Source organism: Micrasema longulum, unplaced genomic scaffold, assembly GCF_059751315.1.
Source record: "Micrasema longulum isolate JH-2025_06_02 unplaced genomic scaffold, ASM5975131v1 h1tg001193l, whole genome shotgun sequence".
Taxonomy (NCBI): domain Eukaryota; kingdom Metazoa; phylum Arthropoda; class Insecta; order Trichoptera; family Brachycentridae; genus Micrasema; species Micrasema longulum.
The window spans coordinates 169,412-188,843 of NW_028278380.1; the positions used below are offsets into that span (position 1 = coordinate 169,412).

General features: G+C 31.3%; 2 protein-coding genes across 3 annotated transcripts; both read right to left on the minus strand.

Annotated features, from left to right (window-relative positions):
- Positions 1-398: 398 nt before the first annotated feature.
- Tsp68C (Tetraspanin 68C) lies at positions 399-7,276 on the minus strand. The gene is made up of 5 exons (XM_088234092.1): positions 7,078-7,276; positions 5,812-6,030; positions 4,830-5,012; positions 2,632-2,838; positions 399-1,945 (listed from the first exon to the last, which is right to left on the minus strand). Exons 1-5 carry the CDS (start codon positions 7,138-7,140, stop codon positions 1,619-1,621), a joined length of 999 nt encoding a protein of 332 aa, XP_088090218.1. The 5' UTR covers positions 7,141-7,276; the 3' UTR covers positions 399-1,618.
- Positions 7,277-8,549: 1,273 nt separating this feature from the next.
- Elp4 (Elongator complex protein 4) lies at positions 8,550-18,577 on the minus strand. Of its 2 annotated transcripts, none has more exons than XM_088234090.1 (7): positions 18,335-18,577; positions 18,203-18,238; positions 16,336-16,451; positions 14,769-15,018; positions 11,017-11,297; positions 8,807-9,041; positions 8,550-8,714 (listed from the first exon to the last, which is right to left on the minus strand). In XM_088234090.1, exons 1-7 carry the CDS (start codon positions 18,426-18,428, stop codon positions 8,632-8,634), a joined length of 1,095 nt encoding a protein of 364 aa, XP_088090216.1. In that variant the 5' UTR covers positions 18,429-18,577; the 3' UTR covers positions 8,550-8,631. The 2 variants fall into 2 exon arrangements, with proteins under 2 accessions (XP_088090216.1, XP_088090217.1); XM_088234091.1 differs by having other exon boundaries at positions 16,336-16,448; positions 18,335-18,554.
- Positions 18,578-19,432: the final 855 nt, after the last annotated feature.

Below are 19,432 nucleotides of genomic sequence, written 5' to 3' on the forward strand. Positions count from 1 at the left end.
GTGCATAAATATATTTAAAAGGCAATATTTTGAGTATGCCCAAATGTTTGTAGATAGGCTGGAATTTTTTACAACAGAGGGAAAACATTTTCCAGAAGGGAATTTGGAAGTCTAGTCTTATACAGGGCTTACGACAATACCAATGACAGGTCTAAACCTCCAAATTCTCTTATCAAAAATGTTTTCTCTCTATGTTGCAACAAATTTGAATATTTAAAGAAGTTTCAAAAATTCGTGTATGATATATAAATGTTCAATCATGAGCAAATTGGTGAATGTTATACATTACACAAATTTATCACTTGAATATTTTCTAACTTTATTATTTCTGTTCTGTTCTGTTCTACAGGGGCTGGCAATATGCTACCAATTTTGAAATGTTAATAAAAAAATGCAAAAACGATTGTTATTTGTATTTTATTTTACTGTAAGAAAAAACACAGTTTGCCGATTCGTTTTAGTATTGGCATCACTTTAAAAAAAAAAATGTCGTCTAAATGCCAGTCCTCTCAAGCTATACTGCCGTCATAGACAAAAAGGCAGTTTTTTTGTCAAAAATTACAAAATGATAAAATGAAATATGAGTATGTTATAAATCTACAAGGAATGTCGAACCATTTGATATATGGCAATGGCAGAAAAAAAATATTACGGTATGAAAAACTATATGATGTTTTTTAGGTTTTTTAAACAATAACACAATATTTAGAGATCCATAAGCAAACTCAGTGTAGGTATGACACATACAAGTTTTATGCTTTAGAAACAATTGATTTACTGATGATTATTTACAGTTTTTTTTTAAATTAGCATAAAGTTGAAGTAATTAAAGTGTTGTATCTCAAAATATGACTTTTGCAAATAACTGCCTTTTTCCTTATGACTGCATATGCTAGTATAGACTATTGAAGTCTCATCCAAAAATTTTGCACGGAGTGAGATCAGTAGATCGAGCCGGCCACGAGATGTAGCCACATAATGAGGTGAGTTAACTTGGAAAAAATCAAATGCTCCGAGGTTTTCCAGATGATTTCTTTTATAAAGGTGAACTTGTCTTCTAAAATTTTCAAACTGTAATGATATGACTTTCTTGTTAGGTATTCTTATGCGTCGACCTAATTCGAAATGCCAAAGATACAACCGTTGCGTAGCAGTAATAGAATTGTCATTTTTAAAAGTTTAAATTACAAACGCACGATGCTACCATTCCACACCAAGATAGAAATAAAAATGGTAAATGTTGGGAAATTCAAAACGATACCTAAGTTTTGTCCATATCTAACAAGTGTCTCCACGGTGCCAATTTCAAAATAGGTAGATCATTCTGCCGAACCCTGCATATTCTTTAAAAAAATCTGCAAACATTTCTTATTTTCGCTACATAAATTATAACTATTGACTTCCTTTCGTATTTTAAAACTATAATGCAGTGAAAACGATAAAACTTGACCTAGTATTTTCAAATATCTGAATACCCAATGCTAAATAATTGTGTCTTAATTTTTTATTATTGTTATAAATGAAACTACCACATGATTGATTCCGCTTGAACTTTCAATAAGTAATCTGAAAATGTCTGTAGTCTGTTAGTGAGTGAAAGTGCATCATCAGCTAATTTTCATGCCATTTCATCTCTTTTTGTATTATAATGATGCTGATGGTGACCCTTGGATCCAGGACTATAGAAGGTATCTGGCTGAATATAGGTATCTGTGACGGGTCTTTCTATTGTAAACATCTTGTTGTGATAAATATTCTCCATGTTTTTATTGTTCAGTGGTTTTACTATGAATGAACCAGATTCCTTCCTCTTTTTCCTAAGTTTCACGCAAGCCAAGATGGTGCTAAACAGTACCCCGAATTCAATTAGTGATACAATAAGAATTATAATGAGGAATCCAATGTATTGCTGCTGGTACCAAATTTCTACTTTAGACAAGCAACCCTAAAAACAAAAAAAGTTATTATAAAATAATATTTTTACTATTTGTATTTTTAATGACAGTTATTACTGGAATATTTCCCATCTAGATATTATAATTATTATTCTTTAATTTTATAACACCAACATCAAAACAGAAAAATAAAGTCAACACTTTTTATACTTAGCTAAATTTTTCATACTTTTATTAACATTATTCGCAACTTTGAAATGAAACCTCTGATATCAAAGCGCTTTACTTTAATAAATTTTTCAACTCAGAGATGCTTTTAACTTAATCCCTACTTTCTCTTTAGACAGTTTGAGCAAATGCTAAATGCAGAAATAAACAAATTTTTTGAAGAAGTTGCATTTTTTAATGTGCAATACTCCAAATAAATACTTGCATAAGTAATAAAACACGCAACTCATAAACAAATTTGAATAACAGTTTGCCGAGATATTTTTTTACGATATTGTTCCCATCCAAGTTATTATTAATTGACATTACGTAATATATTCACTTGCGTACTGATAAAGTTATTTAAATTAGGTGAAAAAAATTTAACTATAAGTTTATTATTTATGAAATGGGACAACTTGCGTATGTGAATTTTTGAAATTATCATCTTATCTTATTTTTGAAATGGCACTCGACTCGAGGTAAATTAAAAAAAATTAAAATAAGTTAGCAGAATATTAATACTAACTTGGCCATATCTGAACGGAGTAAAATGTTCAGGTAAAAGTTCCTGGCATATTGATTCATTAGCTGGCTTTGGGTCTAAATAAGAAGATGTTTCATCTGTTGGCACACAGCATGTGAGTGGAACAATTAGGTCTCGAGGGCCCAACCTGTGGAGTTGCCAAAGGGACATATCATAATTTCTTCCATCTGTCATTCCACAGCACTGGAACTGAAATATAAACAAATGATCATTTAATATATTTTATGCAACTATGGTGAGAATTAAAAAATGTACAAAATTGCTTTACTATAAACATATTCACTATTAAATAATAAAGTGGGTTGTAGTCCTGTGGCTAGTGTCGCAAACTCAGAGATCCGGGGTTCAAACTGTGCTCTACCACAACTTGTTTCCCATGGTCTAATACTGAATTATTTACAACTCATTGAAAATGGCACCCAATATTGAAGTATTTGGGTAAATTATAAGGACACAGGTATTAATTTTTCTCAAAAAAATAATTTGTTATGTTAAATCATAAAATTATAATTTTAATAAATTCTATATATTATTTTTTTAACTGTTCAAAATAGTATTTAATGATGATAATTTATTTAAGAAATAAAAGACGATACTTAAATCCACAAATTTGAAATAACCATTGACCGGTATTTATAATAAAATTCGGTGTATTTGTACAAAAACAGTAAGGATAGAGAATTCAAAATTATGTAATAGTAATTGAATAATGACCAAGATAATAAAATGGAAACTAAATTATATAAATTATGATTTTGAAAAAATTATCAATAAAAACTCCTTGGTTTAGTTTTACTTAATTTCATTTGACCAACAAGACATCTTCAGAGCTGGTAAATATTTTTACAGCATTTTCAACTTTTATACTGTTTTTTACAATGTTGGGAGATAAGAAGATCAGATGAGTATTTTAATTTTTAACCTAAATCCTAAGTCCTTTATTAGCAAGTGATATATTTTATTAATTAAAACACGCAACCTCGCTTTCCATGTGACCAACATGAATCAACTAAAAAATATGGTAAGTTCATAATTGAAGACATGAATGGATGAAAGCAAACGTTATGTTGCAAATTAAAAAAAAAAAAAAATTTTACAGCCGTTTTATATCAACTACAACACCAAAAAGAAGTAGAAAACCGATTTAAGATGTCATTTTATCAATAATTGTACCGGGGTTCAAATGCGCCAAAGAGTGAAAAGAAATTTCACAGAAAAAAGAGCTCTAAATGCGTATGGAGAGAGGACGAGAGCGTATATACTCCCACGCATAGTATATAGACTCCCAGACGAAATAAAGAAAAGTGAAATAAATAAAAATAGAGGTGAATTTATTTTTAAAATCTTTTTCTTAAATTCTAAGTTTAGTGTATAAAAAGAAAAAAAGAAAACCAAACAGTTTAAAATAGTGTTCAAAAAAGTGTTGTTTGTTTATTATTTTTTTTATATTTCAGTCTCAAAAAAGACTTTTATTTTGTTTATATATTTTAGATTATTTTTTATGTATTTATGTATTCATTATATTGTGTTACTTAAAAATTTAAAGAGAGAAATCCCTGCAAAAAAATGCTTTTGCAGTTTTGTGGGATTTAAATGAATGTTCAAAAAAATTCTTGTGTAAAAAATTTTCAATAAAAAAAATTATTCAACTCCAGATATCTCTGCTTTTTGTTTTTGTCACATAACCCCTTTATCCACCATGTCTTCGATTCAATGATTTACATGCAAAGAACTATCACTACGCTATATAATAAATTACAATGAACTTATACCAAGAATTTTCACTAATTAATTAGAATGTTATGATGTAATAAAAATCTAAACTTACTAAAACATTTAGAAGAAAGTTTTATTTGAAATAAATTCAATTGTCAATTGTCATTTGTGAGTCTCACTCACCCAATTGAATAGTTTTAAAACTTAAGTTAGATTATTAAAGATACTTAGTCGGTATGGAATATAATATATGGTTGTTTAGTTGAATCAGATCTATTTATTATTTGTGACAATAGCGTGTACCTACTAGATTTTTACATTGATATGGCAAGCCATTAACCAAGGTTAAATCCCTAGTTTCTATGAAAGAAAATGTCAATTTAGATTTCACTAAATGTGAATAATATTTTGGTAGGTTGGTTTTGGCAGGTAGGTGATAAACTGTTTCTTTTTTTAAGTATTACCAATGTTTGCGCCAAATCCAAGGCAGCAGTAAACTGTTCATGTCCGGGTACTCCGTAAGTAGCTTGTAGGGCTCCAACAGCACCACCTCTGGCCCCCTGAAGCCCCACGCAGCCAGGCCACGCGACCACAATCACACAAGCTCCGCATTGGCATACCAGAGATATCAACACCATTATAAAATACTGAAATTACAAATTATCTCAATTAAAAATGCATATATTCATACATGCGATACGGGGGTTGATTTATTTGCTCCACTGTTGACCTATTTCGAAGTGGATGAGAAAAGGTTGTTGTAGGTACAGTAAAACTCCAATTATCTGGATTAATGAGTGCCAGATGTTATAGCTTTTGAAATAATACAGCAAATTGGTGTCACATTAAAAACTTACTTAAGCATTTCGAGCAAATTTAATTGCACAATTTAACTTTTTAGTTAACGAAGTTAAACAATCGTCAACGGATAAAGTATATCAATCAACCGGAAATGTGGATATTTGAACATAGGCAGAACGGTGAATTTTATTTATTTATTTTTGCACCACAACAAGCGAGGAGGCCCAATCACAGTGGTGAATTACATCACAGAACACCCAGGCTTGAGAAAAATCACATTTTAATTTTTTGTGTTCTCACCGGGAATCGAACCCGGAACCTTTTGTGTGTGAGTCAAGCGTCTTGACCACTACACCACGGAGGCCGCCAATGTTACACAGTGTGTAAAGTGGCCACTTAAACCAGCTAATGACAGGACATAAGCTCTGTAATACCTAGGCTTCCATATTCCATTCTCATAAATGTTTTCCCTCTCTGTTGCAACAAATTTAGATGCAAATTTATATTCAAATAATTTCGCAACAGTACATTAAATGTACATCACCTTTGGTTTTTGACAGTCATCTTAAAAGTGATTTGGCTTTCTACTTTTCTATTTGTTATACTGATGTCTATTTGATGAAGAAAAAAAAACATATATCTTACAAATGTATAAACACAATATCCTCTTGCATATGTTGCCCAACATCCTGTTGCTCCAGCTGTTGTCATAAAAAGTCCGGCGCCGATAATGGCCAAAGCTGCATAGTAAAACGGGGGTTGGGGAGCCTCATTGTCAGGGTAGGTCAGGAGCCGAGAGAGTAATATCCGTGGAGAGTCACAAAGAAGAAGAAATCCTAAGACAAGCAGTACCAAACCACAGGCCTGGAATTACAATTATTACAGTTTTTCACATATCGAACAGCAAATGAAAAAAAAAAATAGTCGTAAAATGCTTAGAAATTCATTTAATTCCGTGCTGCCAAAATCATCATTTCTTGACATGCTGAAATTGAATGATTTTTTAGTGCAATTTATTTGATTACCTCGATTACTTTTTAGTCCAGAAGATTTTTTGATTCAGCTGTTAGAATATTTACTACATTTTTTTTTTAAATAGTGACGAGTACGAAAAAGAAGCAAAAAAACAACTACAAAAAAATTCTCCAAAAATAATGTTATTTTTTGTACCAAACCACTCTTGTAACTGTTAAATTGAATTTCCAACCACATTTTTTTTATCAATATAAAAAATATTAAAATTTTTGCACAATACTACGACTGAACCAGTCTAATTCATGTTTAATATGAACTCAATAAATTTGTATTGCGCTTGATTTAATGCACATTTTTAATGCAGTTTTAGATGTGTTTAATGTAATGCATGTGTATGTTTTTATATATGTAAATGCGCGTGTATTCGGTATTTTTTATTACTCTAAATAATTTATACCTCCATAGAAATCAGTGATTTTTATTTCATTTTAGAATTTTTTCTCACTTTTAATATTTACATTCTTTGCTTAGTTTATGAAAACTCAATTTGCCTTTTTTATATTTTAATATCAGTTATAATATTAAAATATGCATGACTGAATTTTGTTTTAAATAAATATCTGTAAAAATATATTGGTCCAATATGTGCTGCAAGGTCCCAATGAGGTCAAAAATCAATATTTATTTTAATAATATATATTTTTACTGGACATAAAGTACGTGACTGATCATACGCAATGCCATACTAATTTAGGGTCCCTTAGTACTACAAAATTCATAAAATGATAAGATCAAAATTTTTTATAGCAACAAAAAGTTCGCTCTTCTGTTGTATTTTAAATCTAAAGGGTATTAAAAAAAATGTTGTTTAATTTATATTTGATTAAAATATACAATTTATTTGATATATATATGAAATCGAAATTTAGTACTCACCAAAAATATAAAATTAAAACACCCAAGTAAAACTTTAGAACTAAAAACTTTACGGCACCGCATATTTGTATTTTAACTATGTTTAATTGAAAACTTTTCAATAAATTATTTGTATTCCATAATATGAGTTTTGAACAAAGAAATTCCATAAATCACTAGTTTAAACCAACAAATCGGAGCACTCTGCTTTGTTGTGAATGTAGAAGCAAGTTTTGAAATACAATAGGAAGGAAGTGTCCACAAACGTAAATAAAACCATTGCTCTAGAGTGGGGACCAGGAATGGAAACTAATTGTTAAACAACACCAAGTACTTGTATTGTTAAACATGCCACACAGCATTATTATTCGGTTTAACTATCAGTTTATTTTCTTCACCAGTAGTGGAGTGAATAGGAAACTGGCCTAGCGGACCGGTGCAGGCGGAATGAGTATTTTGGCCAGTAAGACCATTGGCTAGGGGAGACATGCTCCAGTGAACATGAAGGGTGACTAATTATTATAGTTGGGAGCTGGTGAATACATTACACACATCAGAGTGCACAAAAACCTGGCTCAAACATTTTCATAAAATGTGGTTTATGCTAATTTTAATTTTAAATATTAGAAAGTTTTGTCGCAACAAAAAAAAATTGATGATTTTTAGAAAAAAATGTTGATGGCTCTTTGTTAGTTTTAAAGTCACTTATCTGGGAAAATTTGATAAACCCTAATTAGGATATTTCATTTTTTGTGAATTTATTTATAAATCATTATTATAGTAACACTAATTTGTATGGGCGAAAATAACATAAATTTATAATATTTAAGTCCAATGATATATAGTCACGTGAGATCTATACTATAACGTTGCCTTCAACAATTAACGAAACACATACAATCATATAAGAAAGAGATTTAAATGTTTCCTTAGTTCATATTTATTTCTGTGAATCTCGTTACCATAGAAACGACACTAGCTGGCAGCTGTCAATTTTATTCAAATGTGCTTAAAAATATAACCAATTATTTACTTATTCCATAAATTGGATTATTTAGAATCGGGGTTGCGGTCCCTTGGCTAGTGTTGCGGACTCACAGATCAGAGGTTCAATATTCGAACCCCACTACCCTAACTTAATTTCCATTTTTTAATAGTGAGTTAATAAAAAATATAAAAAAGCCCCAAAATTAAAATATTTGGATAAATCACAAGAATACCTATATTTATTTTTTCTTTAAAAAAAAATAAATAATGATATATCTGCTTAGTTTTTCAATTTCAGTGCAAATAAAGCATTTTTTGTAGCACATGTCCGATCATGATGAAAGACTATTAGAGAATGAAGCCATGGAAAGCAATTAATTATATAAGAATTGGAATGCCATTTTCTTCGCACCAGTAAAGTGTCTATTTAATTATATGTCATTGTTTAAGTCTTATTCTTATTCGTACTCCTCTCTGCTGTTATACGTGTTTAAATGAGACATTAATAAAATTTGAAAAAATATATTTAAACAGTAAAAGAATTTTTATTATGTTCTTAAAAATATATGGTAGCATGTAATTTTTTTTTCAGAAATCTAATTTCCTACTACCGCTTCCACCACAGCCGAGTCCAACATCGTCTTGTTCCCTCTCACTTGAGTCTTGAAGTTCTAGAAAATAAAAGCACAATTTTTCAATATTTTATAAAGTTTGACAAAAACAACAAATTTTTGTGTCATGTTAGTATATAAAAAGTACATACCTGGAGGAAGATGTAACTTTTCAATTAAAAACTTCTTTCGTCTCAGCTTAAATGCCAGATCTAACGTGGAAGGAACATACGGAACTAGGGTGTTGATTGACGATGATTTGGGTATATAAAATAGTCCATGATAATCTCGAAGTGCCGGATTCGATTCCCTATCAGATCCAGCAAATGAGTCTAATCTTACAGCCGTATCTACCAAGTGACGCAAGTGAAGGACAATGTCCGAATTCTGAAAAAAAGGCTATAAATTAATTATCTGAAAGTAAATGTTTAAATTTATTGTAAATTGAGAATCAAACACAAACTCGAATATCAAATATTTTATGTCAATATTATAATTAATTCTTGCACTGTCATTAATATGACTTGTTCGGAAACAGGTACATGTTCAATTTAAATAATAATAGTTGGTTGTTATTTTCAACTTTTACAATATTTCCTTCTCGTTTTTTTTAGACGATTTAGAAATATTAGAAATTAGAAAAGCGATAAATAATAACAAAAAATAATAAAATAAAATATATTTTCTTTAGTCCACTCCTGACTAGTTTTAGTAATAGAGATCGAACCCCCGCCTCGCACCTCCTACCTTTGCAAAAACAAAGCACTACATGACAGAAAGACTTGACTTATTACTTCCATATGTTTAGATTTAATATTTATGATAATATTAATAATAAATCATTCCATAGTAAGGAAGCTTGTGCAGCTTTGAAACCGGTCAGTAAACAGTGCTTAAAAACAAAGTTTTTAAATTTTTATTGTTTTAATTTCATCATGATTTTAATTATAAAGGAAAGGATGTTTGTACGATAACCCAACATGCCAACATTACACCACAAGTTTGACAAATACATTATGACTTATTTACTTGTTTAAACAATCGCCCATCATTGGGAATTAGGACAGAATGTAACAGTGCTGCATAAAGGTCCACAGCTAAAATTCCTTCCCTTTCCCAACCCTACTCAGATAAAGAGCTGGGAAATAAAATCCAGTGAAATATAAACCTAGTTCATAATCAAGGTCAATAATGATTTTGTCCATATAAAAAAAATATATACAAAACGGCGCTGCAATAATCAAAGAAATCAACTGTTCAAAGCAATGTTTACAATCAATATTTTTTTACAACTTCGCACAAAAATTCCTGACACAAATATTTTGACACCTCCTACGTATAATATCATAACCCACAAAACACGATTTTACAGGAGAAGGATAAAAATATATTTTTAAATATAGACTGATTTTGAAAAAAAAAGGTACGCATATTTATTTTTATATCTTTTTTCATATAAGTTTGTAATTTTAAAAAAATGTTTTGTGGTTTTTGTAAAAATGCACATACGATATTATACTTCAGAAAAGACGTAAAGTAAAATATTGTATGAATGACATAAATCAGGATTATTTGAAAAATATATAGCATGCGTTAATAACGATAATTATTTGATACTCACAAATGATGTATATAATCGTAAAAGAACTAACGAAAATATACGTTTTTATTTTACATATTATGACAAATATAAAATGTTAGTATTAAAATCAAACAAATATAATATATTAACTGGTTTGTTTTATCAAGCATTGTGCTGCCTTTCATGCAAATATGGGATTTGGTTATTATATGATGAATCTGTTGTTGGAGTTTCATTGTATGTAGTGTAGATTTAGTTTCTAAAAGACTAAATCACATTTTTGAGCTCCGGTTAGCTTAATTCTTTTATTTTTCGCATAAGCGAGATTAATTTTGGAAAAAACATACAAAAAAATGCTATTTCAAAATATAAACAATGCATGCCGCGGACGTCCGTCTAGTCTGGTGAACACAACCATAACTGATACTTACGCAGCTACTGGTCATCTTTTTCGTCCCGGAGGGTTTAATTTACTTCAATGCCAGAAAGATAAACTTTAAAAAATACAGATTTAAGTGAACCCATATTTTATAATGTTTTATGTAAAGGAGCTGCAGTTTTTAAACTAGTAGGTGAAAATTCAAAATTGGTGCAAGCAAGAATAAGCTAAATGAAATATTTCAGTGTCACGTTATTCAAAATATTTTTTTAAATGTTAATAAATATTTATATACATGGATAAGTAATTAAGTAGTTAAACATTTGTTGAAATGTTTTATCACAAAGTTAATTCTTCAAATATCAATAATTAAAAAAAAATATTTTAAAAATCTGAAATACCTCAAAAATGTGTGTTGGTATTGTAATAAATGCTACAGCACAAGCTGATCTCAAAACTGCCCGTAGACAAAACAGAAAATGAATGAGTTCCTTTCCTTCCTTCACTAGGTCTTCTCCCAAATTATTGTTTTCATATGTTTGCCAAATAGGAGATCCTAAGGACTCTATTCCAATTCTCAAAACATTATTGTTTCCATTTGTATTTGATTTATTGTAACCACCTTTATCAATTTGATTTTTTATGAACATGAGTAGATTCCGGTACGCTGAATTTTCCCTACCTGAAAAGGTAAAATTTGTGTATAAAAAATCTGTAAATGATAACCATTATTTACATATATTTGTATAACAGGTATACAAAAAAATATTTTAGCAATTTCGATCATTGTTAAATCATAAATCAGCTGTTTACCAAGAATTTTACAAAATTTATAATTTTTTAATGTTTCAAATCTGATAATAATTACTTCTATATTATTTATTTAACTATTGTAGTCAGCATTACTTTACGGGTAATTTAATAAGTGAATAGAAAGGATAAGGCTGCCAAACTAACGATATGTACAGAAAAATATGTATTATTATGTTTTATTACTATGCATATTCCTATTCATTCTGCACATTAACCATCTCAAAACAGTCATAAAATCTCAATTAAGTTAGTATCTTTGCAGATGACACCAAACCGTTTGTGAACCCCCTACTATACTCTGGATATACTCCAGGATTTGGACCACATCAATGAATGGACTAAAAACTGGCTAATCTCGCTGAACGCTGAAGAATGTACCGTTCTCCACATAGGCAAAAACAATCCTATGTGTCCAACTCAGTAAATCATCAAAAAGATCTCAACATAATCATATCAATGGATTTAAAATGGGAAGCTCACATCACATCTATTGCCAAGAAAGCCAAGTCAATAATTTATTTGATTAAAAAGGCATTCCAAAATATTTCTTAAAATATACAAGACCTACAAAGGACCTTTATTGGAGTATAGATATCAAGTATGGAATCCCTACTTTACTAAAGATATCGAGCTACTGGAAAAAGTTCAAAGTATGTGCTACAAAAATCCCTAAATTACTCAAAAGGATGCCCTACCACGGTAGATTAAAAACACTAGGACTTACATCATTGGAAGAATGATGGAAGAGAGGGGACTTTATAGAAACTTATAAGATACTCAATAACTCCTATGACTGCCCCCTGCACGAGATGTATAAATTAAATCCAAACATGAATTTACAGGGTCATAACTGAAAGCTCTATCGTCCTCAATTCCACCTCGATTCCAAAAAAAACTTCCTTTCCAGCAGGGTAGTTTCAGACTAGAATAAATTACCAAGCCTAGTTGTTCATTCCATTTCAGTCAACCAGTTCAAAAACTGTTTGGGTGCTTTTTTGAAGGAAGAAGAATGCAGACAAAAAGCAGTACACAAAATATAGGCGCATCAGCGAAGTCTGCCTGCCTATAACGAATAATAATAATATTCAGCAAGGGAATTGTCCTATTAATGGGTGAATTCCGACTTGCATTTGTATGGCTTCTAGATGCATAGAATAGTACATAAGATCTCATTCTGATATAGTAATTGTGAACATACAAATCTATATATTTATATTTCTAGAAATTTACTAATAAAAATGTTTCCCAAGAAAAATATGCTGACGAGATTCGAGGGTTTTGTAATCCAGGATCTCTTCAAGAAACAATGATGGATAGTTGTTATATTCTTTAAGATATAAGTATCGCAAAGGAAGTATATGAAAGCACTGAAAGTGTCCCTGCGCAACAGTTAGGTTGTACAGAGGAAGATACGAGTGTTGACACTGCATGTGAGATAAGCATGGTAGAAAAAAAGAGTGAGCTGAAAAGTATGAAGAAAATCCGTTGGGTATGATAGGGTTGCTTTGGAATATCTGAAGAGCGGTGGCCAAATCGTGGTCACATGGCTGTACAATCTCTGGTTAAAGAAAGGGCATACGCCTCTGGATTGGAGGAGGGGAGTTGTCATGCATTTATATAAGGGAAAGGATCTCGTGGGTAGTGTGTGGAAACTATAAGGCAATCACTCTTCTGAGTTCTGTTGGTAAACTGTATGGGAAAACTATAATTGAGAGAGTAAGAAAGGTGACGAAAGATAAAATGTGAGATGTGTAAGGCGCATTTATGAGTGGATGTGGATGCATGGATCAAGTTTTTGCACTATGAATGCTAACAGAGAAGTTGAAGTAAAAAATTGTTCTGCACATTTATTCATTTGCAAAAAGCGTACGACAAAGAAGATGGAATGAAATTGTGGGGGGTGTTGGAAAAGTATGGAGTAAACAATAGACTTATACGAGCAGTATCATCTCTGTATGATGAGAGTTTAGCATGTATAAGAGTTAATGGGGGGTTCACATTGTGGTTTACTATCTCAAAAGGTGTAAAACAGGGATGTGTAATGTCACCATGGTTGTTTAATCTATACATAGGCAACTGTATGAAAGAGATAGAATGTATAGGTATTGGAGCGAAAACGGATAATTTTGTAATAAGCTGTTTGTTGTACGCTTATGATGCAGTTCTTTTTGCGAGGATTTGCAAAAAATAGTCTCTAAAAGGCAACGGGAAACCACTCTGGTCATCTTTTTCTAGGAATCACTATGGCGAGTACATCCGACAAGCAGTTGTCCTGGCCTCGAAGTAGCGCAGGACCGAGATGCTTTTACTGTAGTGATCGCCAATGTCGGGGGGACCTGATAAGGCACGGCAAAAATAAAGAAAGTCTCTAAAATGTATGATGTATGCCTGGAGAGTGAATTGGTAATGAACGAAAACAAGTCAAAAGTAATGGTATTTGAAAGGGGAAGTGAGGTTACTGATCAAATAAATGTAAACCTCAAATGTCTCGAACAGTAGAAAAATATTTGTATCTGAAAAGCATGTTTTTGGTGAAGGAAAAGTAGAAAAAGATGCCGAAAGGAGAGTGAATGCGGGCAACAAAATGAATGGCGCACTAAGGACAGTAATTGCTAGTAAAAATATGTCAATCAAAGCTAGACTGGCAGTGCACAATGGAGTTTTAGTCCCAACACTTGTATGTAATGTGTAGAAGTGAAACATGGAACTGGCAGAGGAAATGCGATCTCTTAGACAAATGTGCGGGAAATCAATGTATGACATGGTTATGAATGATGAAATCAGGCGAGAGTGCAAATCTGAGACAGGTATAACTAATAAGATGAAGAAGCGGTCTCTGAGATGGTTTGATGAAATGGATAACGAAAGAATAAGCAAACAGATATATATGGCGAGAATGATAGGTAACATAAGACGAGGATGACTATGAAGACATGGCCATGATCAGATAAACCAAAATCTTAAGCCTGGTCATTGTCATGTCAAAACCAGACAGAACCGAAGAGCATATATGACAAGATGTATGAATGTGGAAGCTAGGAATGTTTGTCAGGATAGTGGCAGTCCATCCTCTTTGCGTACCACTAAGGATAGGCAGAGAGGATTCCCCATAGAGGGAAATGGTGTGATAGTAGTAGTAGTAGTAGTAGTAGTAGTAGTAGTAGTAGTAGTAGTAGTAGTAGTAGTAGTAGTAGTAGTAGAGTATCGCAAAAATCGCTTTCGAACCTTGATGTGGTTCAATTTAGAAGAGTCCGATATGTACTTTTGAGGAATTTCAATTGGACCCAGCCCCTCGGTCATAAATTATAGCTTATATCAACTCAAGTAATTTATTACTTACAGTTATTAGAAAGCACCTCTGTAGAAGGATTCCACAAAGATTTTGAACACTGGTTTAGTAATTCGGTATCAATTTTTTTTGTCAAGTCATAATAATGACCAAACTGTAATTTTGTTCCCAATACAGAATCTACTGGGGACAGGTTTTTATATCTCCAAGCAATTTTTATATCACTATCTTCAATATCTTTGTTTGATTGATGATCAGAGGTGTCTTGCTCTGTGTTAGTTGGGGATGGCAAATCTGAAATCTAAATATTATATTCAAATATTGTATAATATTTTTGTTTAATTCAGGTTTCATTATTTTAATTTTTATGGATTAATTTTATCTATATCTTTTCATAAATCTTATATTTTCATGGCTTAGCTTTATATGTAGATTGTGTTTTTTAATATACTGTATACCATTATTTCATAGTATTTGTTTGCCTTTACTGCATGTATTTATGCTCTATTAGTTTAGTTCCTTGTTCATCTATGTTTATTTATTTATTTGACGGACTTAAGCAGTCCATTCTAACGATGGTAAATTCAATTTCTTATAATAAATACAGGCACTAATAAAATAAAATACAACTAAATAAAATTAAAGCTAGGACAAAAAAAATAAAAATTACTACCTCAAGACAAGATCCGGTCTATCTTTTGTGATTTTTAAATCTATAAAGACTTGCACCAGAAAAGTCCAGATCTTGTCTCGAGTTAACAATGCGACACAATCGGGACATTGGTGCATGCAAGCCATAGTTTGTGCTGTGTTGATCAAGGAACAGCACATTATTATTTCGCAACCGGCAGATTGGAACATTAAATTATTGTTGCAATTAATTGGCTTAGGCCAATATAATAAATAAATAAAACGTTTTCAAAAATATACTTGAAAAACAAATATAGCTAACATATCAATGAGTATTTTATAAAATTGCATGCATACATCTATATGTCGCTGGTCAACAGTCAAAATATCTTATCCAATAATATTCGCCATATGCACTTTTATTTCATTTGAAAGGCAATACAATTTAAATCAGCATATTAAGTAAACATGAAATAAATCCAATAAAGTAATGAGGGCTGTATGTTGCAAGATTATTGGCGCCAGGCTGCCTCTAACACGACAAACTCGACATCAAACGTGTTTTAGAGTCTATATGTACTGAGAAGAATTTACAGTTGCCCTTTATTCCAGATAATCAGTCACATAAACTCAGTGAACATCCCAAACCACAGTCAAAAGAAGTTTTCTTTGCGGATGGTTTTGCTTTCAATGCATATCTCAGTATTTTTAATTGCATGAAAGTAAGATGATCAGTCTACGCTTTAGATGTCAGTCAAGGCACTGTGCAATACAGCCATGCAGACACTTTTTTCAATACTTCATGTCAATTATGTTACGAATCAAATCAAAGTAGTTAATAAAATTAAATACTTGAGTATCTGCTTTGTAAAAAAAGCAGTAGATCAAATAATACTTAAAATTACTAAACATAAAATAAATAAAAATGGAAAACTAACAGCATTCACTACATTGCTTAAAATGGATTAAATTATTTCCTAGTACTTACTACTTTTTCTGGATCGGAATCCATAGAAGCCAGTAAAATTGAATGATGACTAACAATCCCTTCTGCTAAATAATATTTTAGCATGACTTTTGAATAGTTGGCAAACACATCTTCTTCTGAAAAAAATAATATCCGATAGGTTGATGATAATCAATAAGTATGAAAAGATGGCCGGAGTTTTAAATGTCGTTAGAACTGGGCAACTTCCAGTGTAAATAGGGTCTACATTTTCAACCGCCCATGCGCTTTGTAGCTGCAGGACATGCAATGTAGATTCGATTTGTAAACACTTATTTACTAATTATTCATATATTTCAACAAAGATAAATAACGTTTTATAAAAGGGAATGTAGAAATCTAGACATTTAAAGGGCTTATGAAAAGGTTCTTCATCTCTGTTGTAATATATATTAATATTAATAACTCCCAAGGGGGTTGAATCCAGTTCTTATCAAACTCAAAATATTGTTGATTATTTATTAATTAAAAACTCATACTGAGTCTTTATTTTTGTAGTGGGGCTAAATTGCCAAACATCCGTGCGCCCTGTAATTGGAAATGGGAAACTAGAATCCCAACTACTTATTTTTATTTTTTTTTTATTTCAGTAAAATGGCTATATAGTGCAGAGCCAATTCTACCATATAAACATGAACATAATTATAAATATAAACATAAAATAAAATTTTATATTGCAGCACTTATGGTGGTCTTAACATATCGCGCCATCGCTCGAACAACGGTGAATGGATCCACCCTGCAGTGGCTTGGAGAATTTCGTTATTAGAGTTTTACAGGTGTAAACATTTCAGAGGCACTGCAGTACCTAGGCAATCCGAATAATTGTCTGTATGAGTTGTTATACGTGACCCTTAATTTATTCCACGCTACTTGCGTATAGTTGTTCCATAGTTCCGCTGTATACATGGACGTCAAATACGAAGTAAATATAATTTTCTACACTTCGTTACTGCATTGAAAGAAGCGTCTCGCTAGCATAGAGGCCCTGACATTGATGGCTCTTCTCTGTCTCTCTATGTCCTGAGCGTCTTTACAATTATCAGTCAGTATGTCCCTAGATATTTGACTTGTGCAGTTACCGTTAAACTGTTGTTGTCTAGGAATACAGGTGGTGATGGGTGCACGAACTCAGAAATTGACGTCTTGTGTTTACGTACGTATAAGTACGGCAGATTTTTTGCATTGTATATCATATTGTGGTCAATTGCATATTTATGCACTGTGTAGCTGCAAGATGTATTGGGATGTTTATTGTGGAGCGCCCTTTTGAGGATTTTCACAAAAATGGGGCTATATAAATTATCCTAAATATATAAACTAGATTAAACTTAGACTACCCCTGTCTATTTTTTATTGAAATATATGAATACAGATGATATAAGATAATATGATACATAAAATGAAATATTACTAGTAAACACAAAAATCCCACCAAGTCTGCGTAATCTATAAGTATGAATGTACTATATTTAATGATAAATGTATTTCAATATGTATTAGCTACTTAATCATATATTTTTTTGATAAAATGTAACTGATTGACAATTACTTTAAAAAAGATGGAGAACTTTTGGCTTCTCATTGGCTAATATGAGTTACACTTTACACGCTCAGTAACATTCAGCATTCTGCTCAAGTTTAAATACCTGTATTTCTGTAATTCTTAGATCTGTAAGTGATAAAAAAATTTACCTACTAGGATATGCTTAAAATATTTTTCTTTTTTACTTTTCTTTTTAGGGCAGTTGTTAAAATCAACAATGCGTATGTGCAAATGTGATGGAAGTGAGGTCCCTATAAACTGGTATCAAAAATCACTACATAAATAGGTAATAAATATAGTTACCTAATAAAAATATGCTTCCAATGGAAAATCCACCCCCTGAAAATGATATGTAACACATTTAATACTAGTATAAAACGAATACAAGTAGTAAAAAGGTAACGTCTTTAATTGAAAATGTTTGAAAAAACTAACCAACAACGTGATCAAGCGACGGTATTCCAGAAGAAACAAGTAGCTGAGAATTTTGAAGAGAATATTTTGTTCCAGGAATTTTTTTAGAGAACATGATTATTTCATATTTACAATAATATACGATTGAAGAAAAAAACCGTCCCAATAAAACAAAAACAACACGAGGCGCGAAAACTTGCAATTTGCAATCACCGGCTGTCAGTGTCAGCCAGTGTCACTGTCAGTGTTAAACATAGATTAAATAATATCTATTGAAAACAAAAATCTCAAATTCTATGGTTTACAAAAGCATAGATAATTTTTATGGCTGAGAATGATTTGCGTATATACATGCATCACAGACAAATATGAAAAAAAAATGAGAGAGGTAAATTAAAAAAATTCGAGGTATCACTATAGACTCGATCTACACTAATATGATTTTCATACCCGAGCTATTTTGAAACGTTAAATAATATGACTAACTGGAGAGTTATATAAAATGGTAATATTATGTACTTACAGAGTGTCCTACTATTGTGGCAAATTATTTCCATGACTATTGGCTACCCTTCTTGTGATTAAAACATTGAGGACTTGTATGACATATCGTCACCCTATTTGTAAAACTCATAAGTCCACAATTGGTCAAAAATTATATTTTGACGTTTTTTATTAGGACTTTAAATAATCTACAAGTATGTAAAACTGAAATATTCTTAATGTTCCATATTTTTTTACAAATGTATCGAAAACAAACTTTGCTACCATTCGCTATTTAATTAAAATTGTTTTTACTCTCCCCTGGGGTGATATTCTTAACTGCTCTCGTGGCACGAGAAAACAGTTTTTCTCGCGTATTTTGTATGTAAATACACTAGATAATACGGGCGCGAGAGCACTAGATAATACCACCCCTGAACAAAAGCAAGTTTGGATCTTACGAGTTTTACAAGTTGGGCCAGCGATATTGTGAATGTAAGAACACAATTTTCCTCAGAGTAATACAAGCTCATTATTACTCTAAGCAATTTTCTTATTTGACCGTTGTAAAACATTATAACTTTTCACATAATATTCATAATTACACTTATGTACCAGAAAATTAAGCGAACTTTA